Below are 23,562 nucleotides of genomic sequence, written 5' to 3'. Positions count from 1 at the left end.
ACTCTTTCTTCATTTATAGTCTTATGCTTTTTTGATGGTTTGAATTACATTATAGTATGGAGAACACATAATAACTAAAAAATTATCAAATAATTTTTCATGATGATACTGAACATATGATAAGCAATTTTAAGTGAATCTCTTGTCTCAAATGACAAGTGAAAACACATTCTCACTTCTTACATTTTGTATTCTGTATCTTACCAATGTTAAAAATGCTGGAAATTTGTTATGTTGCATATTTTCATGAAGTGTGTGGTTTTTGTTATGTTTTGTTCACTGGGCAAAATTGCTTAAAAGGAAGTCATCTCTTCAACTGACAAAATTTTAAAATAGGAATTTCATTACATTTTTTTCTTTACCAAGTTTAATGATTGTTTATCCTTTTATGAAATTTTTGTATACACTGTGATTAATGGATAAAAGTGAAAGACGATATCCACTCAGTCCTGTTTCTTCACAATGTCATAAGATGGTTTTATTTATGTGTTGCAAATTGCCTTAGCTTTGCACTTTAGCACCACCTGGTGGAAAAATACCATTTGTTTATTTTTTTCTCTACAGTTTAAAATAGCCCCTTCACATTTTATATCCAATTACTACACATTTTAATAAATATTTAGTTGCAAAAGTTTTAAATTTTAAAGGTCATTGTAAACCAAAAAAGGTAAAAAAATGAGATGTTTTGTAAGTACTATTGCCAACTTAAATGCTTGAGGTTTTTTTGAACTATGAATATACACAGAATTGAATAGTGTTTTATATTCATATGCAAAAATTTGCTCAACACTTTAATTATTTATCATTCATATTTTTTCTCAAAAATTAGACAATTAGATTGTCTCTCCAATATGCAGGTAATCATTTTGTAAACACTTAGTGAAGAATTTTCATACTATTAATTCTTACCATGTTATTAATATATGCAAAATTAAAACTAGTATTTTAATGTATATTACTACAAAATAATCCATTTTCATGCTCATTTTCCCCCTTGTAGAAAAATCAGTGGTGGTCTTATATGTTTTAGTTCTCAGTTTTTAATAGCTTTTTGAATTTTCCAGAAGATACATTTGATAATATTTTCAAATGAAAAACACAAATAGATTTAAGCTAATTTTGCAAATTTTGAACATGTTAACTTTTGTATAGTCCCACATTTCTATGAAATATAGTGAAATATATTTCTGTAAAATACAGTGAAGAAGATACACTCACAGATTCCACTGTGTCCCTAGGGAATACACTACTTATCTATTCCCTGATAAAATCGGGGGTTTGGAGACTTGAACTGTGTGACATTCAAAGGCTTAGTAGCTACCTAAGAGCTGTTAATATTTAAATAGAGAATATGTTCTAGCCTTTTACCTTTTATATGTCATTTAAGATGAAATTATAACAGATAACAATCTTCAATAAGACATGCATCTTGAACTGATGTTATTTACTTTGTTATTTCAAGAAACACTTAAAATCTTCTCTCTGTCTCTTCTTTCCATTATCTAAAGGCCTTGGATGGCATACCATAAATGCAGCATATGGAGATACCATTATCATGCCTTGCCAACTTGATGTACCTCAGAATCTCATGTTTGGAAAGTGGAAATATGTAAGTGTGACTAGGTTAATTGCCTCCAGTTTTTTTATATAAAATTTTTAAATAAAATTCTTTCTGTGAGAAAATGTGAATTTCAAATTAACCTAATGGGAATATTCGACTGTGGGTACAAATGTAGGAAGGTAGAAGGTTGAATATGTCAAAAAATAATTTCTAATTCTTGCATGGTGAATGGTATTTTAAAATAAAGCTAATAAACATGTAATTCTTAGATCAGGTTAGTCTGAAAGATTCAACCTCAAGTGTTAGAGAAAAAGGCAGAGTTCCAGAATAAAATCAGTGAAGTATAGGACAGAGCTTAGCAGAGGATGGCAACCTTTTTCCACTTGCTGTGGTCTGTTCGATGTGGCTATTGCAAAGGCAAGATATAGCAGTATCCAGAGCATTCAGATATTCACTGTGTAGTAGTCAACAGCACTTAAGAGTTTGTTTCTGTATTTTGCCTTACAACTGTGTTGATGTTGTAGGTCCTTTTTATATTGAACATTGTTGATTTTATTCATTTTGTGCAGATAGTAAAATTATATTTTCTCAGATATAGAAGTGCAGATCGGTCTGGTAATGGAGGGTAGAGATCCTGGGAGATGGACGTGGAATGGCTAGGTCTTACCAAAATCAATGAAAGATGTCTGTGGTACAGTTTCCCCGTACTGGACCACTGAAGACTCATGGCAGTTGAAAGCTTCAAATAGATACATGTTTCCCTAGACAAAATAGCAAAGTTTCCCTAGCTCCTTGAAATGTTAAAAGGTATTTGTATAGGAAAAGAATTTGGTGGTCTAATAATTTATGAAAAGTTTCTTTCTTGCAACACTTCTCAGAGCCTTTCATGCGTTAAGACACATTCTGAATTGTCTGAGGATCACAGTCCGTTTCATTCCTTAGGTTTATTTCACCACACAACTTTTTTCTTCAGATATTTCCGAGAACAAACCATCACAGAACACATTCTTGGAAATGTGTTTAAGGTTGTACTCAAGGGGTGATTGAACACAATCTTTTAAAATGTGGGTCCTGAAGCCACACCAGCAGGTTCTACCATATACTTGCCGCTGTGGGATTCTGGGCAAGGGCAAGTGAATTAATTAATCCCTACTTTCTCATCTGTAAAGTAAGATATTGTTATGAGGGTTACATGAAGTCATTCATATCAAAATACTTACCTAGCACTTCACATGTGGTAATCACTTGAGAAAGTAAGTTATTATGACGGCAGGGCAGCAAAATCCTAAGCACACGGTGCCTGTGTGAGTGACATGTGAATGGAAAGGAAGGAGGTGAGGCAGCAGAGCACCTCTCTGGACTCATCATCCAGTTCACTCTAGGCAATTCTGAACTATTTCTGGTTTCCTAACTAATGCGGAAATTTGAAGTTAAGGCCTATGAGCACAAACTCTATTAGAACCCTTCAAATTCCCAGGACCTACAAGACTACCACATAATTCACCTGTTGAATCAAATTTGCTGCCAAAATAAATGGAATCACATGACAAAAAACTTCTGGGATTGTAGAAAATTCTAACTATAACCCAGAGAGTGATTTTCACTTGAACTGAACTGGCACAATGGTACTGGAAACCAAACCATAATGGTAATTCTCAAATTGTTAATTAAGCAAAAAAGCTTCAGCAACAAACTGAGGTACATTTGAGGTATTATATACTCTAAAGTTCGTCTTGTGTTGCAGAAATAGTATGCAAGCTCTAATTTAATGCGACCACCTGAAAGACAAATGGAAGTTTTGGAAAAAATGAAAGGAAACACAGATAGAGGAGGGACGGTCTAGTTTCTCTCCCATCACATTGTAAATAAACTCCTTGTGAATGGAGATCATAGTTCCCTGTTGACTCTTCCCAATCCCACGCCTGCCACCTCTTCACCAGCCTCTGCCACAGTGCCTGGGACAGAAGAGCTATCTAACAGTTTTCAAGAGAAGAACAGTGTAACCCTCATGGAGCCAGCCTGCTGAGTTCAAATCTCAGATCTGCTGAGACTTACCAGCTGGGATCTCCAGAAGTTATTTACACAAATGCTGCCTCCATTGTCTAATCTGAAAATGAGGCCAGTAACTCTAACTTACAGGTTGTGATGAGTATTAAATCAATTAATTACTGCACAGAAAGCCCAAAGAAAGCATCGGCCATATAATCAAGGGCTCAGAAATTAATAACTAGTATTTATTGCATGAGGGAATGAATACAAAAACTTAAGGTACGGGTCTAATATATTTTCCCTAACAAAGGAATGATTTAAGGCAAGGATTTGCATTGTAAACCTGTGATAAAACTAAAGTTTTAAGAAGATTATTGATTATTCTGATATTTAAGCAACTAAAACTTTTGGGTTCCAAGATTAGGTTAATAATCAATATCAGTAATTTTAAAAATTTAAGCCCCATAGGATATTAAAATTTGCCATGCCTTTTAACATGTTTTATCACACTTTATTTTCTCAAAGGCCTGTGCGGTAAGTTAAGGAGAGATTGCCCCCTACTTTAGATTAAATTGCTTATTAGGTAAGGGAATTTTTATGGGACCAGAGAAAGAAATACATCATATGTCTCAGTGTTCTTGGCATAATTGTGTATACTACACTATGTCTTCTTTTGATAATAAGCTTTTCTATGAAAGACTTTTGAGCTAAGTTTTATGACTCAGATAACAAAACTATAGATTTCAGTGGTTAACCAGATCCTATTGCTTAATTGACATGATTGTTTTACACGGGTAAATAATGTTCCTCCATGAAGACTGATTAAATATGTTACATGTCAAGTTCAGCTACAATAGTTTTGGTTGAAAGGCATGAACACTTAAAGTATGTTATTTAAACTAAAGAGTATGCCACAGGTAATTGCCCAGGATATCTAAAACAGTGTTTGTAGCCCAAGTAAATGCATGCTGTGGTGGTTATAGTTATATGAACATCATTTTATGCATTTGTATGTTTATTTTTATCTATTTTTTATTTTATATTAAACATGACAGCCCTTGTCAGTTTCAGAATGGTCACTAATTCTGTCTTCCAGATGCAAGATGAGCTCAGATTTTTAGAGCTCTATTCTTCCATTTTCACACATTTGAACCAATACCTGTGAATGAACTTATAACTTCTCTTCTTATGAAGACCAATTTTTTGTAACCGAAGATGTTTGTGAGGCTTGTATTCGAAACTTATTCTTCTTAGACAAAAAATATAAATATTGGTGGAAGAATATGGCCAAGGAAATTTTGTTATTCCGGTTATAATCCTGAAACATCTGAATATGCTTGTTTTTAAAATATACTATTATTTTAATTTTTAGGAAAAACCCAATGGCTCCCCAGTATTTATTGCCTTCAGATCCTCTACAAAGAAAAGTGTGCAGTATGACGACGTGCCAGAATACAAAGACAGATTGAGCCTCTCAGAAAACTACACTTTGTCTATCAGTAATGCAAGGATCAGTGATCAGAAGAGATTTGTGTGCATGCTAGTAACTGAAGACAACGTGTTTGAGGCACCTACAGTAGTCAAGGTGTTCAGTAAGTAGCCAGCAGTGTAACTGCTAAGTGGGATTGATGGCTAATAATAAATATGTTCTGTAGGAAGAAGACTGCCACTGTAGTGTCCCTATAGCAGGCATCTCTAAGAGGACGTCTAGAGATCTTCATTCCACTCCTGAGTGCTGTCAGTAAGGAAAACAAAAAGTCTGAAATTCAAATAAGAGATTTACAGTGAGGAACTAATACATATTCTCTGTTGTTTTGTCATGTAAAATTTCCTAAGATATGAAGTGCCGTTAGTGATAACTGACACATGATCTTTAACTTTCACTGATTGTTCAAATAAATATCTTGTGATATATACATAAGTACATGATACATATATTAATCATGCATATCACACATACATATACATGTATTAGGCTGAACTGTATGAAATTGCCATGTTGATATATAAAAAGTATAAAACACAGGCAAATTCAAACTATCTTTTAACTTTAAGATCTAAGCTTTCAATATATATATTACAATATTTTTATATATAAGCTTTCTATATATATATTTGGCATCCTGACCTTTAATGCTTATTGATTTAGACTTCAAAGTGTTCACACTTGCTTTAGAAAGTTGCCCCAAAATAAAAAAGTTCACCACACCCTGAATGTGTATGTGGGATACGCCAAGGGAAGAAAGTAGAGTAGGGTTGAAAGAAGAGAAAATTGTAGAAGAAACTTGTAGTAATTACTGTAGTCACTATGGTAAAGTTACTTTGTCTAATGATAATATATAGTTAATGTTACTGTGCAAATATCTATGCAAATGAATGACTTGAGAAGTTGTAATTAAAGCATTTCATCTTTTAAAATTCAAAAAGTCCCACATCAGTTACATCATAATATTTGGAAATTATAGGAGGAAAAATAGGTCTCAAAAGTTTCAGAATGCCAGTCTTTTTAATTAGGAAAGAAAGTCTCACTTTCCAAATTTTTTTCCTTTTGCTCTCTGATAACTTGACAGTACCTGGAAATTATTAAAATAAATAGGGAAGAAAGAAACCCAGAGGGCCTTCCGACTACAGCAAGTAACCATGGATTTTTCCTGTTTCTCTTGTAACAGCCTATGCAACTAAGTAGGTCTGTTCCTTAAGTATTTATGTGGACTTCAAAGCTCCTATAGACTCTGATGCAGATTCAAAGAGTGCTTACACTATCAAAAGAAACCTTTGTTCTCTGGAAGAACCTTGTAAAAGCATATTACATGTTTCAGTTGATTACCTTTCAGCTCAGAAGGCACTTTCCAGAAACCATCCACACTTCTCAGGCATGTCATGAATCAGACCAAGTACTAAGTGTTTGCCAGTCATGCCAACTACCATGAAACACCCCAAGTAATCTGCATCTTGCATTTGCCAGTGGTCCATGGAGTTTTCTTTCTTTCATGTAGTCTTCTTTCTAACTTCACTTTAATGTTATTAGGAAGATGGATGGTGCATTGCTTAGTACACTTGCTAAAGAGGACAACCAAAACTTTTTTTATTATAGGCTATGATGTCACAAATAGAACCAGACATCAAAAGTGTTCCACTGTAGTTACAGAGATTAAGTTGCAGCACTCTAATGGTTATGTGTATTAATTTATCATTGTCCAGTTTCCTTTTTACTGTGTTAAAATTATCAAATATCAAGGTAGAATACAAGGAAATTGAGAAAATCCAGGTTGTTCCATTTAGAAGAATCATTTGTGAAATTTTTCAAAATATTTTTTTAAATGCCATAGAGAAATCTGAAAAGAAAGATCAGTTGGTCTAATTCAATAAAATTTGCAAGCTGTTTTGAAATACAGGGGATTTCTATGATCGTGAAAACAAATTCACACCTCACATACTGCCAGCACCCCCTGCCCCCTTCTTTTTTGAATGTTGTTGAAAACAAAGTGATTCTCAGAAACAGAATTTGCATTCCAGGCTGTGGGCCAGGGAGAATTTACATAGACAAGTTACACACTCTTGAACATGGTGTTTTATACAAGAAACTGTGAGACCCTCCAAATCGAATAAAATGAGCAGCACAGCTCATGATAAAGACAGTGTTTACAAGAGCATATAGGGGCTTTGCTGTAAAAAATAAATAAATAATTTGCTCTGAGTCACTTTTTGTGAAGCAAACAGCAGCTGTGACAGGGAGGTTTTTATTCTATGCATGTATATGCGGCAGTCACTTAAGAGTTACCAGGCTCATCAATCAGTCCCCTGTTTCCCTCCATTGAATCACCTAGCAACGTGCACCATGTACCGCAGAATCAACCATGGTGAATGTGAGCCAATCCTAGTTCAGCCTGCTGCAGATTGCCACCCTCATGGGCAAAGTCAAATTATTAGTATTCAAACTAGAGGCCGTGACTGATGACTTTGTTTAGTTTTAAGCTATACCTCAGATGCTAGAAATCATTCCCATAAACCCGCCTGGATACAAATAAATGGCATGCTCTGTTACCACCAATCAGCTTTGTGTGTGTGTGTATGTGTGTGTGTAGTTGAATGACATCAAAATCAAACTGTGTTTGCATTTAGTACACATTTGAGGTTAATAAAACCATTCAGAAGCAAGAGTGGACCTTTAATAGTTCCCAAAGAGTCATTCCAGTGATTGTGCAAAAGGCTTAGAGGTCAAATGGATGCCCAGAGAGCCAAATAGCTGTTCGTGGTGAAATGAAAAAATCACTGAGGTGGTCACCAGGAGACCTTGCTATGTCAGATCTGCTGTTAATTTCTGACCTTGGGCAAGTTACTTCACCAGTCTGGAGCTAAAATTCCCTTCTCATCAGTAAAATGAAAGCTTTGGATTAGATGGGGGGTTTTCACATTCTGTTACTAGGATCCTCCTCAGGAGGTAAGGAAGAGAGTTTAGGAAGGTGAGGAGCTGCTTCTACAATATTAGGTAGATTCTGTCTATTCCGTATTTCAAAGTTTTTCGTGATAATTTGTGCATTAAAAGGGGATTGCCTCCAGATCTAAAAAAGCATTTGAAAACCACAGTCCATGCTGATCTGCAAGCCTCTTCTACTCTGGTGGTGTTCTGTGGTGCTACGAGGTATTGTTCCATGACACAGTCTGATGTACATGTGGACAGATTCTTCTCATGGTGATGGGCAGCATTAGACAGCTTTACACAGACTTATCTCAGAGCTTTCGTTTGGATACCTTTCATTTGGATATTGTTCTCAAGGCCTTATCAGAATTGAGCATTTCTCCTCCCACCCTCTCCATGAAAGTTATTCAACCTAAAAACTTTTTAAGGGATGGGGTGGAGGTGGGAGGGAGAAACAGAAAATGACCTGTTTAACAGATGAGACCTTTGCTGTATATTTCATTTTGCTTCTTTAAATATATATATAAAAAAACACCTTTTTCCATCTCATGAGGAAAGTACACCATGATCCCATGGACACAATAGTTCATTTAAGTACCTCATGACTTATGAGGGGTGATTGCTGACAAGGTACTGAGAGTACTTTGAGTCAACATAACCAGTGCACCTGCCTTTTCTTGCTCTCCTCCCATATCGAATTGAGCTATCCTATGTGGATTTTTATAGTCATACTATGATGTGGTGGGTGCTACAGAGCAGCTTTGCATTCACCACTGTATCCTCACCTGGCCGTGAGATGGCTGCATGATGAAAAATCTACACTCCACTAAGTTGCTGGTTTCTAGGTTCTCTGAGAGCTAATGATCATAGTATTCAGTAACAATAGCCTGGGTATTAGAGCAAAAAGAGATATTTATTTTCATATATTTCTTCCTGACCAATCTCCATCCCCTTACCACAATTTCCTTCTTCTCCAAAATAAAAATGTCCTGCGTAACTTCTCCAGCTAAAACAAACAAATGAAAAAACGGTAGAGGGAAAAGTAAGGCTGCTATTTGTAAAATGTTTCAAGTTGCACAAAATACTAAATGTAGCTTAGCTTTTAATTATATATGATAAGACCTCAAAGGGTATTAATGAACACCCTATAATAAATTCAGTTTAAAAAAAGATGGGTTGAGTCTTAGCATTATATACCATTGCTATCATAGATATTGGCACATGCTATGTGCTGCTAAGGATATCAGCTTCCCCCTCCTCCAACACACACACCCTGTAAAAGTACTGTCAGATTTACAATGAACATTATATTAGATATTTTAAATCTCCCTATTCTGCCATTTTAAAGTACTGTAATGTGGCCCTGTGGTAATATAGCTCCTAGCTACTTCAATTGAGATAGCCAGGTCAGCAAGAAAGAAGAAAATGAACTAAGGCATGGTTCTACCATTTGATAAATGTTCAACTGAGTGATGATTGAAGAGAAACTTAGTCATAAATGTTCAGAAGCAAAATTTGGCTTAAATTAGTGCCCTTGACTAAATTACTTTAATAATGCAAGTAAATTTGTGGCATTGCTTTCCTTTTCAATTCTATACCTAGTTATGAATCTTTGGATCACATTAAGACATAATTCACATAAAGTTTTTTTTTAAATACTTTGGAATCAATATGCAATTTTGCTAAAATATTTGGTGTTCTGTTTTATGGTCCTCCAACTAATACCCATCGATTGTTACAACCTGATATACGGCAAGATTACTCATAAAATATGTAGTTTATATAGAGGATTTAAAACAAAAATTTAAGGAAAAAATAACTCAAAGAAATGCAAGAGGTCTTACCATTACTTTCACAATACTCCTTGTGACCCTCTTCTAAATAGAAAGATGAATAACAACATAAAGAGGACTAAATTTTAAGCATCTGTCCATCAGGTTTTCTTAGGTTTGCCACAGTTTCATTTTATTGAAAAGAGAAGGAATTTTAGAAAGTATTTATGGGAACAAAGTACACATGGTTGTGTGTAGAGACCAATGAATGTAACACACTGTTTATGATTATGTGTGCGTTGATAAGACATCACAGAATTTACAAAACAAAGTAGAGGTGTGAATTCTATATAAGAGGAAGTATGCACCAAATTGTTTTGATATTTTACTTTGGTGAAATGGAAAGTAATGAAACTTGGCAAAACTTCACACCAGATCTTTGAATTTAGGCTCTAAATTGACAAGAGATTTTCAAATCTTCCACATATTGTAGGCATAATACTACTGAAGGAGAAATTTAAAAACATTTGCCCTTTTTTTAATCTGTTAATTTTGACTCTTAATTGACCACATTAATCAGTTTAATGTTTTATGTCTCTAAAGCTATCAGGGAGGATGTCACTAAATAACTAATTTTAGTTCCCAGAGAGCTTTGGCTTACTTACTCAAGCCCCAAGAATTTTTATTCTGTTTAAATATTTTGGATGCATTCCTCTCTCAGATATATTGTATATTTGCTTTTTAAAATATGGATTCCAAACAGAATTCAATATTTTTATCAATAAATCAGTTTAACTATGAACCTTAATAGTGATAACATCAAGGTTTACTGATTTGTGGAAGCTTTAACCCCCATACCATATGTTTCACAGAAACTGGTGTCTATTTAGAAGGGTTTTTTGGTCACCTAACAATCAGTTGTCACTTCTTGTTTGTGTTAATGTTAATTGCCTCAGTTATGCTTTTCTATTTTTCTATATTTCTATTTTCTATTTTTCTTATGCTTTGTTTCCAATCAGTATATTGGAAACTGGATAATCATTGTAAAAATGGTATTAGTGGAATTGTATTTCTAGAATTAATAGTAAATAAGATCTCCTATAATTAAAGTGCGTGAGTTCAACACAGAAGCTGACATTATTATTATTCATCATTTTAATTTCTGATATAAAACATACTTGCAAAGGGGAAATTAACTCTAGATTTTAACCTTTTTTTTTTTGTATACTGGTTATAACCATTTTGCTATTCCAAAGACTTTGTCTTTTTCCTTGTTTTCTATTAGTGGTCTGAGTAGGTAACATGTCTGATAACTGAACACCAAATTGAGTAATAATTATACAAAAGCCGATTTAGTTTAGTTTAGTAACAAAATTAAAAGTATTAAAGATTGTAAACAATAAGACTATGAAAGAAAAAATAACCGGTTGCTTTTGTTTGTTTACATGAGAAGAGAATAATTTTGCTCCAGGAGACTCACATAAATCAATGACAATGAGGCAATATACATTTTCTGTAAACTAATTGTTGGAGCTATTTAAAAGGTATGAAATCCATAATGGCATTCCATAATGGAAAATCCAATAATGGAAAGCTAGCAGCTAATAATAAAATAACAAAATCAGTTTAAATAATCAATTGTTGCTACAATTTTTAATCAATTGCTTCTCAATTCTCTATTAGAATTTATGTTTATAGAACTTTGTATATTTAAAATGCTTCTGTCCATTATCTCAGGATACAAATTTGAAAGATTTCCCCACATTTATAGTTTCATAATGTGATGACTTAAAAGATAAAGTATAAATACTTAGGAAGCTTGGGCTTCTACATCCTTAACTTTCTGTTTCCCTTTATTTTAGAGCAGTGTTTCCTAAACTTCATTGTGCCCAAGGATCCCCTAGGAACTTGCAAAATGTAGATTTATGGGATTTTCCCCAGAGATTCTGATTCAGAAGGCTATTTGGGGCTCAGAAATCTTCATTTTAAACAAGCACCCCTGTGATTCTGATTCATGTGAATTAAGCCTTCACTTAATAAGTTGGAAGTCATTGATAAGTAAAAAGGGCCTATGGTAATCAATTAGAAATAATATATTCTATTAAGTACATTAACCTCTTTTTCACTATCAGATTCATATTTACTATTTATAAAATATCCAGAAAGCATTACAGATACTTTATTCAAAAAAGTTGTAAGCACTTAAGATAATATTTAAGATAATAAAGCAAATATGGAGGTGGGGTAGACCTACCAGATTTCTTGAACCTAGATTAATAGAGAAATCTATCTTTTATTCTGTTGCTTGTCCTGCTTTGGGAAAATGAGTTAAATCACTAATGTCCTTTTTTCTTCCACATGTAAAACTTTTCTCTACTTAACTTTAGAGCAACCGTCTAAACCTGAAATTGTAAGCAAAGCACCATTTCTCGAAACAGAGCAGCTAAAAAAGGTAAGAACTTGTTTTTGATTAACTACCTTTACTTAGCCTGATGTTAAGTGTCTTCTCCTGGCCTCAGATGACAGGACAAATAAGATAAAATTTTCTCTTGTAGAGTTGACAGTAATGCAGGTGCCAATCAGAAAGTATGCAAAAGGCACAGTGGGGACATCGAGGAAGGTGGAAGGTGTGGTCATTTCTGGAGGGAATATTTGAATAACCTGAATGTTTAATAGAGTCATGAAAGATGAGTCGATTTTCTCCAGGCCAAATGCAGAAAAAGCTTTCCAACAATATTAAAAACAGGATGTGAAAGAGAATGGTATGTTTAGGAAAATTTAGGTGCTCGGGCAGAAGGCAAGAGTACAGTAACAGATAAATCTGGAGAGGTAAAGAGAGATTGGATCGTGACAAGCCTTACATGCCATGTAGGGAGTTTGGACTTTATTTTAAATTATTGAAAGGTTGAAGTAAAGGTGTGAGAAGATCCAATTTGAATAGTCAAATTAGCAGAGGTGTGAAGGGAAGCTGTTGAAGGGGAGGTCGAAGTTCAAGTTCCACATATGGGCACACCAAGTAAGTAGTAATCTCATTATACTAACCAAAACAGCTTATTTTGTGTGTGTGTGAATGGGAAGGGAAAAAAAAGTCTGGAGTTCTTCAATCAGATTAAATTTTACTGCATACTGTTATTTGATAAACCCCAAATATTGAGGATTATAGAGCGTGGTAAGTATATATATAGTATGAAATACATAATATAGTATGAAAAGGGAGAGGCAGCCCTGTTTTAACACTGTAAATGATTCTTGCATATGAAAATCTATGAACCATGGTAATAGTGAATGTTAATGTAGTTATGCTATTCATTTAGTGTTAAAAATGAAGTGTCAAAATGAATTTGTAATGCTTTTAGATGAATGTGATTTTATTAATAGCAGCAGCATCTATAGCACATTTAACGATGGGCAAGACTGCATTTTTAAATACAAGATATTGTTTTTATACCAAAGAGCATGTATTCAGTCCTTAAGTTAGTTTTGGAAAACAAATGGGTCAAAAAAATCTTTGAAATAACTGCATTCCCCAAGGATTCTGGGGTTCCAAATTGAAAGTCCTTGATTGAACCAAGGTAATAACTTTTCCTTTTCATTCTGCAGTTGGGTGACTGCATTTCGAAAGACAGTTATCCAGTTGGCAACATCACATGGTACAGGAATGGAAAAGTGATGCAACCCCTTGAAGGAGGTGGGTATGAGATGCGCAATAAATTTAGATGACCTGTTTTGACTTTCTCTTGTCTAGACATTCGTTAGACTATCCAGGATCTAAATATGTTGCCCTCTTTTGACCTATGACTCTATGCTTTGTTACTTAAGTATCCACTAAATCATTAAGTGATTTTTTAAAACACCATTTTATTTTAGTCCTTGTGCAGAAGAATCAAGAGCAGAGAAAATGATTTCTGTATGTGGCATGTTCTAGAAGTTAATTAAAGTGAGTAGGAGATAGAAATAGAATCTTGGAATTTTATGTCTCTGCTTCATGGTTTTGAAAAGACATCCTACCTTACTACATGTCAATTTTCCTCCTTTTTATATACAGTTACAAGGAAACACCCACTTCTCAAAGATATTGTGATGTTCAATTAAGAATTGTGATTTTCCAGTAAAATATCATACTATTAGTGTCCTTTGTTTTCTTCAGAGGTGGTCATAATTTTTAAAAAGCAAATGGACCCAGTTACTCAGCTGTATACCATGACTTCATCCCTGGAGTACAAGACAACCAAGGCTGATATTCAAATGCCATTTACCTGCTCTGTGACATATTATGGACCATCTGGCCAGAAAACAGTTCATTCTGAACAAGCGGTCTTTGATATTTACTGTAAGTAACTCAATATATAATCATGTAATTTTAATGCATTGGAAATAATATTCAAATGCTATTAAACTTTGAAATCCCAATCCAATTGCTCTTTGAATTCTGCTTCCAACCTCCACCCCAAATGCATAGCATTCAAATAATCTCTTCCTCCTTGGGAGACCTATAGAATAAATGCTTACCCACCTTTTGATATCTTTCACTCTCCACTTTGTTATTTATGAGCATCTCTTCTGTATTCTGCTAGATGCTAAGTTCCTTAAAAATAAGATTGCTAACTCGGTTAATTCCTTCTGGTAGTACTCAGCCATCGCACATTGCTGTGAACTTTGTAGGAATTCAAAATGCCTTATGATCTTTTTCTGAATGAATGAATGACAGACAAATAGAGTCTTATGACTGACTGGCTTTCTAAATACAAGATTACCATTTTAATGAAGAGATTTATTTTAATAATGAGATGAATTGTGTAAGTTAAATAGGATGTTATATTCCATGACATTTTGGTTAACTAAATCATAATTTAAAACACAGGATATTAAATTACAAAGGAACCTTCATGGTCATCTGTTCTAACTCCACTATTTTATCTAGCAGTAAAGTGAGACACAGAGACTTGCCCTAAATTAGCTGCAGAGATTGGAATAGAATCTTTTACTCCAATGCTGTGCTCTTTCTTGTAAGACAGGTGCCAAGATAATCTAATGATTAAGAGAAAAGATACTGGTATTCCAGTCCCAGCACTATCTATTACCGTGTGTTTCTAGAAAAGTAGCTTGATTACTCTAAATCTCAGTTTTCTTATCTTGAAATGGGGAAAATATAATACCTGAGAGTGTTGTTATGAAGATTAAATGAAATCACAAATCTAAAATAGCACACTGCACCACACATTAAATGAGTGTTATTAAGTACCATTGTCATGATACTGTATAATATAATATCACTATATAAACATAGAGCTGGAAATTTGGGGGGAGGAATAAAATAAAGAATTTCATTATTATTATTATTTAAAATGAATCCAAAGTTCTTGCAATACTGCCATGTGTTCTGGAATAACCTAGTACTTCTACATCTATTCTGGAAAAAAAGGCAGAAATGTCAGCTGAGCCTTTGGAGACTTTTACCCATCTACATTTCTATTTTGGTTTCCTGAGGCACACAATCTTATAAGGAACAAACCTGAAATTCCAGGCTTGCCCTAATATTAAAGAGTTGTTTTGCCTTAAACTTAGTAAATAATTTCAACTTGATTTCAAAACAAGGATTTATGGTATTTCATCATATCATTTCTGTAAGTAAAGGCAGAATTCTTTCTGTTCAAAATACTCAATTGGAAAGAACTCATCTTGGTGTAAGTGCAGGGGTACAAGGTAGGAGAGAACATCAAGATGAGTAGTAAGAATTGGGAAATTGGCTTAAGAAAAAACAGGAATGTATGCAAGTACCAGGCAGGCAGAGTTGAGTGGGCAGAACTCGGATGAACAAGGAGGAAATGATTTTACCATGGTTGCTTGTGTAGGGTGCATTCGGCATGGCTTTTGAGAAGGCACAATGTATGCAGTGCTGGGCTTCATGGTGAAGACACGAAGGAGTTTAAGACATAGAACTGACACTCAAGGAGTTTGCTCTTCCAATAGAGAAATGAAACACCTATGTCAGAAGGAAATTGTCAATCGAGGTTGCAAGTGACAAGTGCCACAGGAACTCAGTGGAGAGTCCTGGAAGCTGAGATGCCCAACGACAGTGATTCTCAAATTCTAGTGTGCATCAGAAGAACCCAAAGGACTTGTTAGAACATAGATTGCTGGATCCCACTCTTGAGTTTCTAATCCAGTTGTTGTGGGGAGGCATTTAACACTTTAAGTGTGTTACAAATTCCCCAAAGATGCTAATGCTATAGATCTGAGGACCACACTTGGAGAATCATTGATCTAGAAAGACTTCAGTGAAAAGAAGGAGAGAGCTCAAGGGAAAGGAGAGAAGAGTGCATTCAAGAAAAATTAATTTGATGAATTCATCTTGAGAAAGCTTGTGAAAGATCTACTAGTCCACTCCTTCCTTACTCTATTCAATCAATAATGAAGTTTTAGAGAATCTAGCTCTTTAATCTTTGTATTTATCTAATTTCTGCCTTCTGGCACTGCCTAAGTTAATGCCAGCATTCCTCATTGCCTGCATTTCTGCAATGACTTCTAAAATAGTATTCCTCCCGTCTGCCCGCTCTTCTCTGCTCACCCCAAACTGCCCTCCAAGCTGCTGCCAAGGAAATGTCTTTTTAAAACACAAATGTAATAGTTTTACTGCTGTGATTAAAATTCTTCAACGACTCCCCAGAGCTCTCAAATTAATCTTCACACTCCTGATTGCAAATATGCCTTGAGTTCCTTTTTAGCCTTGGTTCTGCACTATGTTTCAACCTTCATTACTGTACCATACCCACTGTGATCTCTTCTATTTTCCAGATTCTTCTGTAGAATACTACTTACATGGCTATTTATATGCTATCATTATCCTACCTTTATCATTAAACAAACACCTACTTATTTTTCAAAACCCAGCTCCAAGGTCAATTCCTGGAGAAAATCTTCCCAGTCTCATATATCTATGGGCTACCAATAATCCACATGCTTACATCATATGCAGTTTTTACGTTGTAGTAGTCTTAATCATTAAGTTTGGTATCATCATAAATAGAGTGACAGTTTATTGAGGCAGGGAATATGCTGTTTTCAAATTTATAATTTTAGCACTTAGTACTTGCAAAAAATAGATGCCAAACAAATGAACAAATAATTGGACAGAAGGATAAGTGGATAGATGGAAGGAAGAAAATTTGAATAGACGATTTTGATTATTATATAGGTGTTTGTGTAGAGTAGTGAGATACAAGATTCTCACATGAGCTAGGTTCAAGCCAAATTGTAAATACCATATTAAGGAATTTTTGTTTCAAATCTCTATATATTGGGAATGTGTGAAGGATTTTGAATATCATTGTAATATTCAAATCACTACTTAAGAAAACTGATTCAGAGGAAATATTTATGAAAGAGTAGAAAGGAACAAAGCTCAAAGGAGGGACCAAATGAAATTTGATGACAATACTTCAGGTTAATTAGGGTGTGAACTAGGGAAGTGTTAATGTAGATAAAAGGGAAGAATCAGATGTAAAATATATTATGAAGTATTAATCATTAAGACTTGGTGATTGAATGGATAAGAGAGGGCAAAGGAGAAAGCAAGGGTAATAGGCAAAATGATAATTTACTAATAGGTGGAGTAAAATTCAAAGTCAAGCACAAAAGGGAGCAAAAGGTCATTAATTTTGTTGTAGGTAAGTTAGCAGGTGTCCAGAAAGTGACTGGTAAAGTGCAAATGTGTTGTATTAACCCTCTGATCACAGTTTAGTTCTTTGGCTCTCTACTACAGAGCAAAGCCTACTGAAAAGGGAACACAAAGAAGGAGAGATTTGAAAAAGAGGAGGAAGTCAGACAGATTGCGATCCCTGGAAGTTCGGGTGTCATCCTTGATCATTAATGTGCCCCAGGGATGTGCTACAGGCCAAACCCGAGCGCTAGACAAACAAGGGCCACAAAGAGTAAGGGAGACCCAGAGATAGGTCAGTGAGGAACCAAAAAATGAACTTGATTTAGTGTTCAACCTTACTGGGAACTGCTGATTAGGGAACGACCTCAGGGAAATCCAGAAAAACAAACAAGAAGTATATTAAGCCAATCACTGTTTAGCCTCAAAATACTCAGGGCAAATATTCAGAGATGCCCAAGCATAGAGGAAAGGCAAAGAAGCAATTTGTAACAGCCCTTCTAAGCTTTTTCTGCACTTCAGTCGTAGAAAGGTAAATAATTGACTGCAGGAGGTAGAAAAAGGCCTCCAAAACTGCCACTTTCTCCCTCCACTTTGCTAGCTTTTAACAGAACAGGTCTTTGTAGATAGATTTTTTTTAGTGCGACCAGTTTGAAAACATAGACATATGCCTTAATAGTTGTTAAGTCTTGTGGAAAAGTTTCTCTAAAACAAATCTTTGTATCATATGATTTCAAAATGCATGGTACATTGCATTATCCAGCTATATAACAAGTGGATAAATTAGAAAGTGAATCATTTATAACTGCTACCACCACCTTCTTTTATTTGCTATTTGCTAGATATGGTCCACTGTATTCAGCCTTTAATTTCTTTAGCATTTTACTGTTGAGTAGTAGCCTGTACTAAAGAATACCCTTTAGCCCTATTTTATGTGTAAAATGACCAAAATGGAATGAAAGTTGCATCTTGGCTCCAATGAACAGGACAGAATTACATTACATTTACAGTCCTGTTGACTGTGTTAAGGGTCTCCCTCAGTTCATAGGATTCATCTTTTTGAAAGCAGATCTACTCCCCTGTATGCCAAAATTCTTGCTGGTATTGTTTAGCTCATGTCTCTTTTTTTTATTTAACGTAAGGTATTATTATGTAATATGAGTATAGTGGTTCCTAATAGCTTTAGCTACTTTGCTAGCTGATTTAGTCTTTCCAAACTATATAACGTAGTTAAATTTCCTTATAATGAAATTGTACAGTGAGATTGTTCCTACTGGTCTTTTCCATACAAAATAATTACAGTCATTCCTACTTCAGTTAAAAGACATTTTGCTAAGAAGAAATTGATTTTCATGTAACTGGGGCTCTTGGTAGTTTGTTCTAACTGAGATTAGTACTTGGTATAGCAAATGGCTATTAACTTCAATCCTTCTATAAAAAGATACACTTAAGTAATAACTATTACTAGCTTCTTGAGAAAATTGTGTAGAATTTAGTCATTTATATCATGTGCAGAGTAATTTGGTACTTGATGAAATGGTTAACTTGTGTGTATGACTCTTGCAGATCCTACAGAGCAGGTGACAATACAAGTGCTGTCGCCAAAAAATGCCATCAAAGAAGGGGACAACATCACTCTTAAATGCTTAGGAAATGGCAACCCTCCTCCTGAGGAGTTTTTGTTTTACTTACCAGTAAGTGCTCAAGTGTTGCTGGAGCTAAACTTCTACCATTTTGTCTTGTGGTTGGCTTCCGGCTGACATTAAGAATTGTATGTACTTGGGTAGCTTAAGTGAGAAAGAATGTTATTCTTGGGGACCTGTAGAATGTCCTATGAAAGCTTTTCAGCGTCTGCTAGTTTTCTTGCCTTTTTTCCTCTATGTTGAGATATTTCAGGGACAAAGAGAATAAAAAGCTGACCACAGGAAACCATGACAGCAAAAACTCAGAATTTAATTATCCAAATAAAGCTTAAGAATATGCTCTTCAGAAGCAGATACAGTCTTCCCTCGGTATCCGGGGAGGACTGGTTCCAGAATCCTCCCCCAATCCATTGCCCTGACCCTGCAGATGCTCAAGTCCCTTAGTCAGCTCTCTGTATGCATGAGTTCTGCACCCACAGATACAGAGGGCTGACTGTAACTATGAGATGGAAAATGATGACAGCAAATGGTCTGATGTGGATTCTAAGGCTACCCATACTGTTGCCCTGAGATAGGGATAGTTCTGTGGCACATTCTATTGAGCTTGATAGAATAATGCTGTGTTCTCTTTCTTGTCATTATAAATACTCTTGACATACATGCCACTTCTTCAAGTTTTATCCATATCATAGATGAAAGAAATGATATGCATAGAGGATACTTAGGAAATTTCCTCTAGGATTTGTTCTGGATGTCAGTGATATGGAGCCACTAGGAGAGAGCTATCTGTGGATGCCTGTTTGCTTAGCCATAGCTTTGTGTTTGAAATCACCTTCACATGGAAGGAAGCCATGTACAACTCCATACTGCATTTACTGCAGGGATGTGGAATTTCATCTACTACATTTATTCAATAGTATATAAGAATATCGTTCATTACGTTACTTAGAATACTAGTATAAATAACTCTTTTAGACTTAAATTCTGACAGGAGACTTTGTTTTTCCTAATAAATTGACATGCTGTTTTTGTCTCATTTGCAAATGGAAATTTTGACACTTAATTAGGTTTTCACTTTGGCTATCAGGGATGACAGAGCCAATTTGTCTCAGTTTTAGCAACAATATTGGCTGATTATTTTTCTTCATTAACATATATTCCTACTTCATCTACATTTCCCTATTCTTAATTTTTGTTTTGTTTTCTTTTTACTCTTTTTTTCTTTCTCTCCTCTCTCTTCTCTCTCCTTCCTTCCTTTCTTCCTATCTTTCCTTTTTCTTTGGATATATGACATGTTTTCTTGTAAGCTACTTTAAATCTTTCTGTTAAACTAGATAAAGCATAAATAAAACATACTTGACATTTTTTTAAAAATCTGCTTTAAAGCTTAAACACAGCCATGCTTTCAATAAAATAGATGCCATTAATACAATATAAATTAGCTCCTCCAATTCCTTAGAATCAAAATACTAATTATTTCTCCAGGAATCAGATGCTGGTAACACAACCTGTACTCTTTTTTGTCCAATCAAAGAAACACTTTCCCCCTTTTTATAATCTGAGAAAATGCCATCTTCATCAAGAAATACAATTGTTCTCATTGTAGCTACCAAGGGTAATCATCTGACATTTTGCCTCTATCAAAAGGGACAGCCTGAAGGAATAAGAAGCTCAAATACTTACACAATGACAGACCTGAGGCGCAATGCAACAGGAGACTACAAATGCTCACTGATAGACAAAAAAAGCATGATTGCTTCAACAGCCATCACAGTTCACTGTAAGTCACCTTCTTCTTCAATACCAGCGTCACTTCAAAGGCCTCTAATACTCTAATGTGGCTATCCTTTCAAATCAACTGCAGCTATTGCTTTCTGAAATAACTTGGTTTCAATAGACTCAGTAAAGAGCATCAGAGTAAGCTCCACTTTGGCTAGGTTTGCACACAATATTGAAACCCCGCACAGACCTGATAACGCAACTTTTGGCAGTGGTAAACTTCCACCTTCTTTCAAAATGGCGTCATTTGTGGTATCAATAAACAATATTCATGTGCGTCTTAAAGAAGTAGGCCATTACATATTTTAAGAAAATATTTAGATAGTCTTGAAGTTTATGAGGTTTGCAATTGGCCCAGAAAAGTGCAGATTAAGGATCTTTTTATTATTATTACTATTATAGAACAATATGAACACTCAAACTCAGGAAACACAATGTTACTGTAGACTCACTTTTGGAAGAGGAAGTAGAAACAATTAAAATCCATTTATTGGCTGAATAGACTCAGTACAGAAACATAAAAAATTTCTGGAAACAGAACCTCTTCAAAATCACCTTGAACATACTTTTTTAAAACTTCTAATCTGCTTTTGACCTCCAGAAACTCCAACAGTTATATTTGCCCCAACATGGTTAAAAAAAAGAGAGAGATACATAAAAAACAGACACTTATCTTGAGTTCTTTACTTTGTAATGCATATCAGTCTATATTATTGATGTACCTGATGCATCAGGGAAATACTAAAGTAATTCACATTGCCCCCTGGTGACACTACAATTCACAAAGTGCTTTGAGCAAGTGTCAGTCTTTCTTGGAGGTAAAGTCCAAACTTTCTAACAAGACCTTTGCCCCAAGAGTACCATTAATAAGGTTTCCTCTAAACACGATCCACTACAATCCCATTGACTATGTTTCTTTGTTTCAAAATCAAAAGAGACTTTAGAAATTGCCTTGAGCACATGGTTTTAAATCTTTCATTCTATCCATAATGCTTGAAAAACATGTAGGATAGAAGCTAAAACTTTGAGGGAGATACACGTGGGTACACTGGGGAATAAAACAACCAGATGGTTGTTTTTGATTGTCTGGTGTTAGGATTGCACCCTGGAGAGCCTTGCAAAAACAGTGGACTGTTAAGAAATGTTCATAGCCAGGGAGTTTTGCTCTTTACTTCGTACTCATGTTGCATGGGTTTGAGTGTGTCTGCCATCAGAAGCTAGTTAGAGAGAAAGCAGTGACCTTTAAGCAAAGCAATAGTGCTACTTTTTCTCTGAGGACCCATCAGTTATGGAGCCATTTATCCAGACCTGTTTCATGAAAAAAAAAAAAAAAATAGAATGGCGAAGCAAAGGAATGCAGCCAACAGAATTGCCTGCGCAGTAGCTCTCTGATGTCATCGTTCATGATGTCTTTGGGTCAATAACCAATAATCCAGTGCCTTAGAGATGGTGTGATGTCCTTATGTTTAAGAGATGCTAGGTACACAAGATCCTAAAAGGAGAAGGCCTTTATTTGTATTACTTGTACATTAGGCAGGCAAGGATAGATAGCAGAATAACAAGGCAAAAGACTTGGTTGCAGCCACATAGTTCCTCTATGATTAGCTGTTATAGAGGGAAAAATTAAACAAAAGTGTGTAACAGTTTAATTGGATTTCAGTGCATTTAATTAGTTTGAAATGCATTTTGGTTTTGATAGGTAGACTGTAGCATTAGGTTTTAAGGCCTGTATTGCTCTTTAAAAGCTGAAAAGAAGTATTGCAAATAAATCAACATTTTACTGTAAATTATATAAAAACATAAAAATCCCATTTCTGTTCATTTATCCTTGATTGCTTGTTTGTTTTGCAAAGCAAGATTTGTTTCCTTTTCATAGATGACTAGAGGGAGTGTGGGCAGAGGAACATCAACCTACACCTGCTCATGTTTGCAGAATAGACCTCTCATCAAGTCTCTCAGTGTACACATCCCTAGTTGCTGATGAAACAGCTACTCTTCCTCTGCCAATTCATGCACACACAGATTCTTCATCAGGACTTTCAAAGTCCATCATTATCCTTTAAAATATTTTATTTTCACACTAGCATGTTAATTATCTAGCTAATAAAAGCTTCTAATTCACCCTGAATAAAATTTTCATCTAAATATAATTCACCCAAATAATTTGAGGAAACTCCACTTTTCTATATGATTGTGCCTTTATTAATATTAATGAGAAACTGAGAAAGCATGCTTCTTCTCTTCATCCTTCAATGATAGAGTCTGAGGGCATCCTATGTGACAGATGCTGTGGATATGTCAGTGACAAATGAAGGCATGATCACTACCCTCATGGAACTTTCAGTCTAACAGGAGAGACAAACATTAAAAATGATGTTTCAGGGCCGGCCCCGTGGCTCACTCAAGAGAGTGCGGTGCTGGTAGCGCTGAGGCCACGGGTTCGAATCCTATATAGGGATGGCTGGTGCGCTCACTGGCTGTGCGTGGTGCAGACCACACCGTGCCGAGGGTTGTGATCACCTTACCGGCCACAAAAAAAAAAAAATGATGTTTCAAACTATCAACAAATTTCAATTATAACATGTAAAAGGAAGGAGAAACACAGAGTGCAACAGCAAATCCCTACCATAGAATAGAGTCCCACCTCCCAGTGAGGCAAGCACGGTCTTTTGCAGTCTGGCCTCAATTCATTGTATAGGTTTATTTCTCATGAGTTATCACCACTCATACTGGATTACTCA

The 23,562-nt window shown here is 35.2% G+C and overlaps 1 protein-coding gene across 2 annotated transcripts in view; it reads left to right on the top strand.

Moving 5' to 3' along the window:
* Nucleotides 1-23,562, top strand: part of ALCAM (activated leukocyte cell adhesion molecule) — a 182,339-nt gene that overhangs the window by 129,701 nt on the left and 29,076 nt on the right. For both annotated transcript variants that reach the window (XM_063112284.1, XM_063112276.1), the window contains exons 2-8: nucleotides 1,509-1,609; nucleotides 4,923-5,142; nucleotides 12,130-12,194; nucleotides 13,343-13,430; nucleotides 13,890-14,072; nucleotides 18,966-19,093; nucleotides 20,690-20,822. In XM_063112284.1, the coding sequence (XP_062968354.1) occupies nucleotides 1,509-1,609; nucleotides 4,923-5,142; nucleotides 12,130-12,194; nucleotides 13,343-13,430; nucleotides 13,890-14,072; nucleotides 18,966-19,093; nucleotides 20,690-20,822 (918 nt within the window). The remainder of the gene's footprint in view (nucleotides 1-1,508; nucleotides 1,610-4,922; nucleotides 5,143-12,129; nucleotides 12,195-13,342; nucleotides 13,431-13,889; nucleotides 14,073-18,965; nucleotides 19,094-20,689; nucleotides 20,823-23,562) is intronic.

Source organism: Cynocephalus volans, chromosome 1 (genome assembly GCF_027409185.1).
Source record: "Cynocephalus volans isolate mCynVol1 chromosome 1, mCynVol1.pri, whole genome shotgun sequence".
In the NCBI taxonomy this organism is placed as follows: domain Eukaryota; kingdom Metazoa; phylum Chordata; class Mammalia; order Dermoptera; family Cynocephalidae; genus Cynocephalus; species Cynocephalus volans.
The sequence above is the reverse complement of the archived record's forward strand: the minus strand, read 5'-3'. Positions and strand labels throughout refer to the sequence as shown.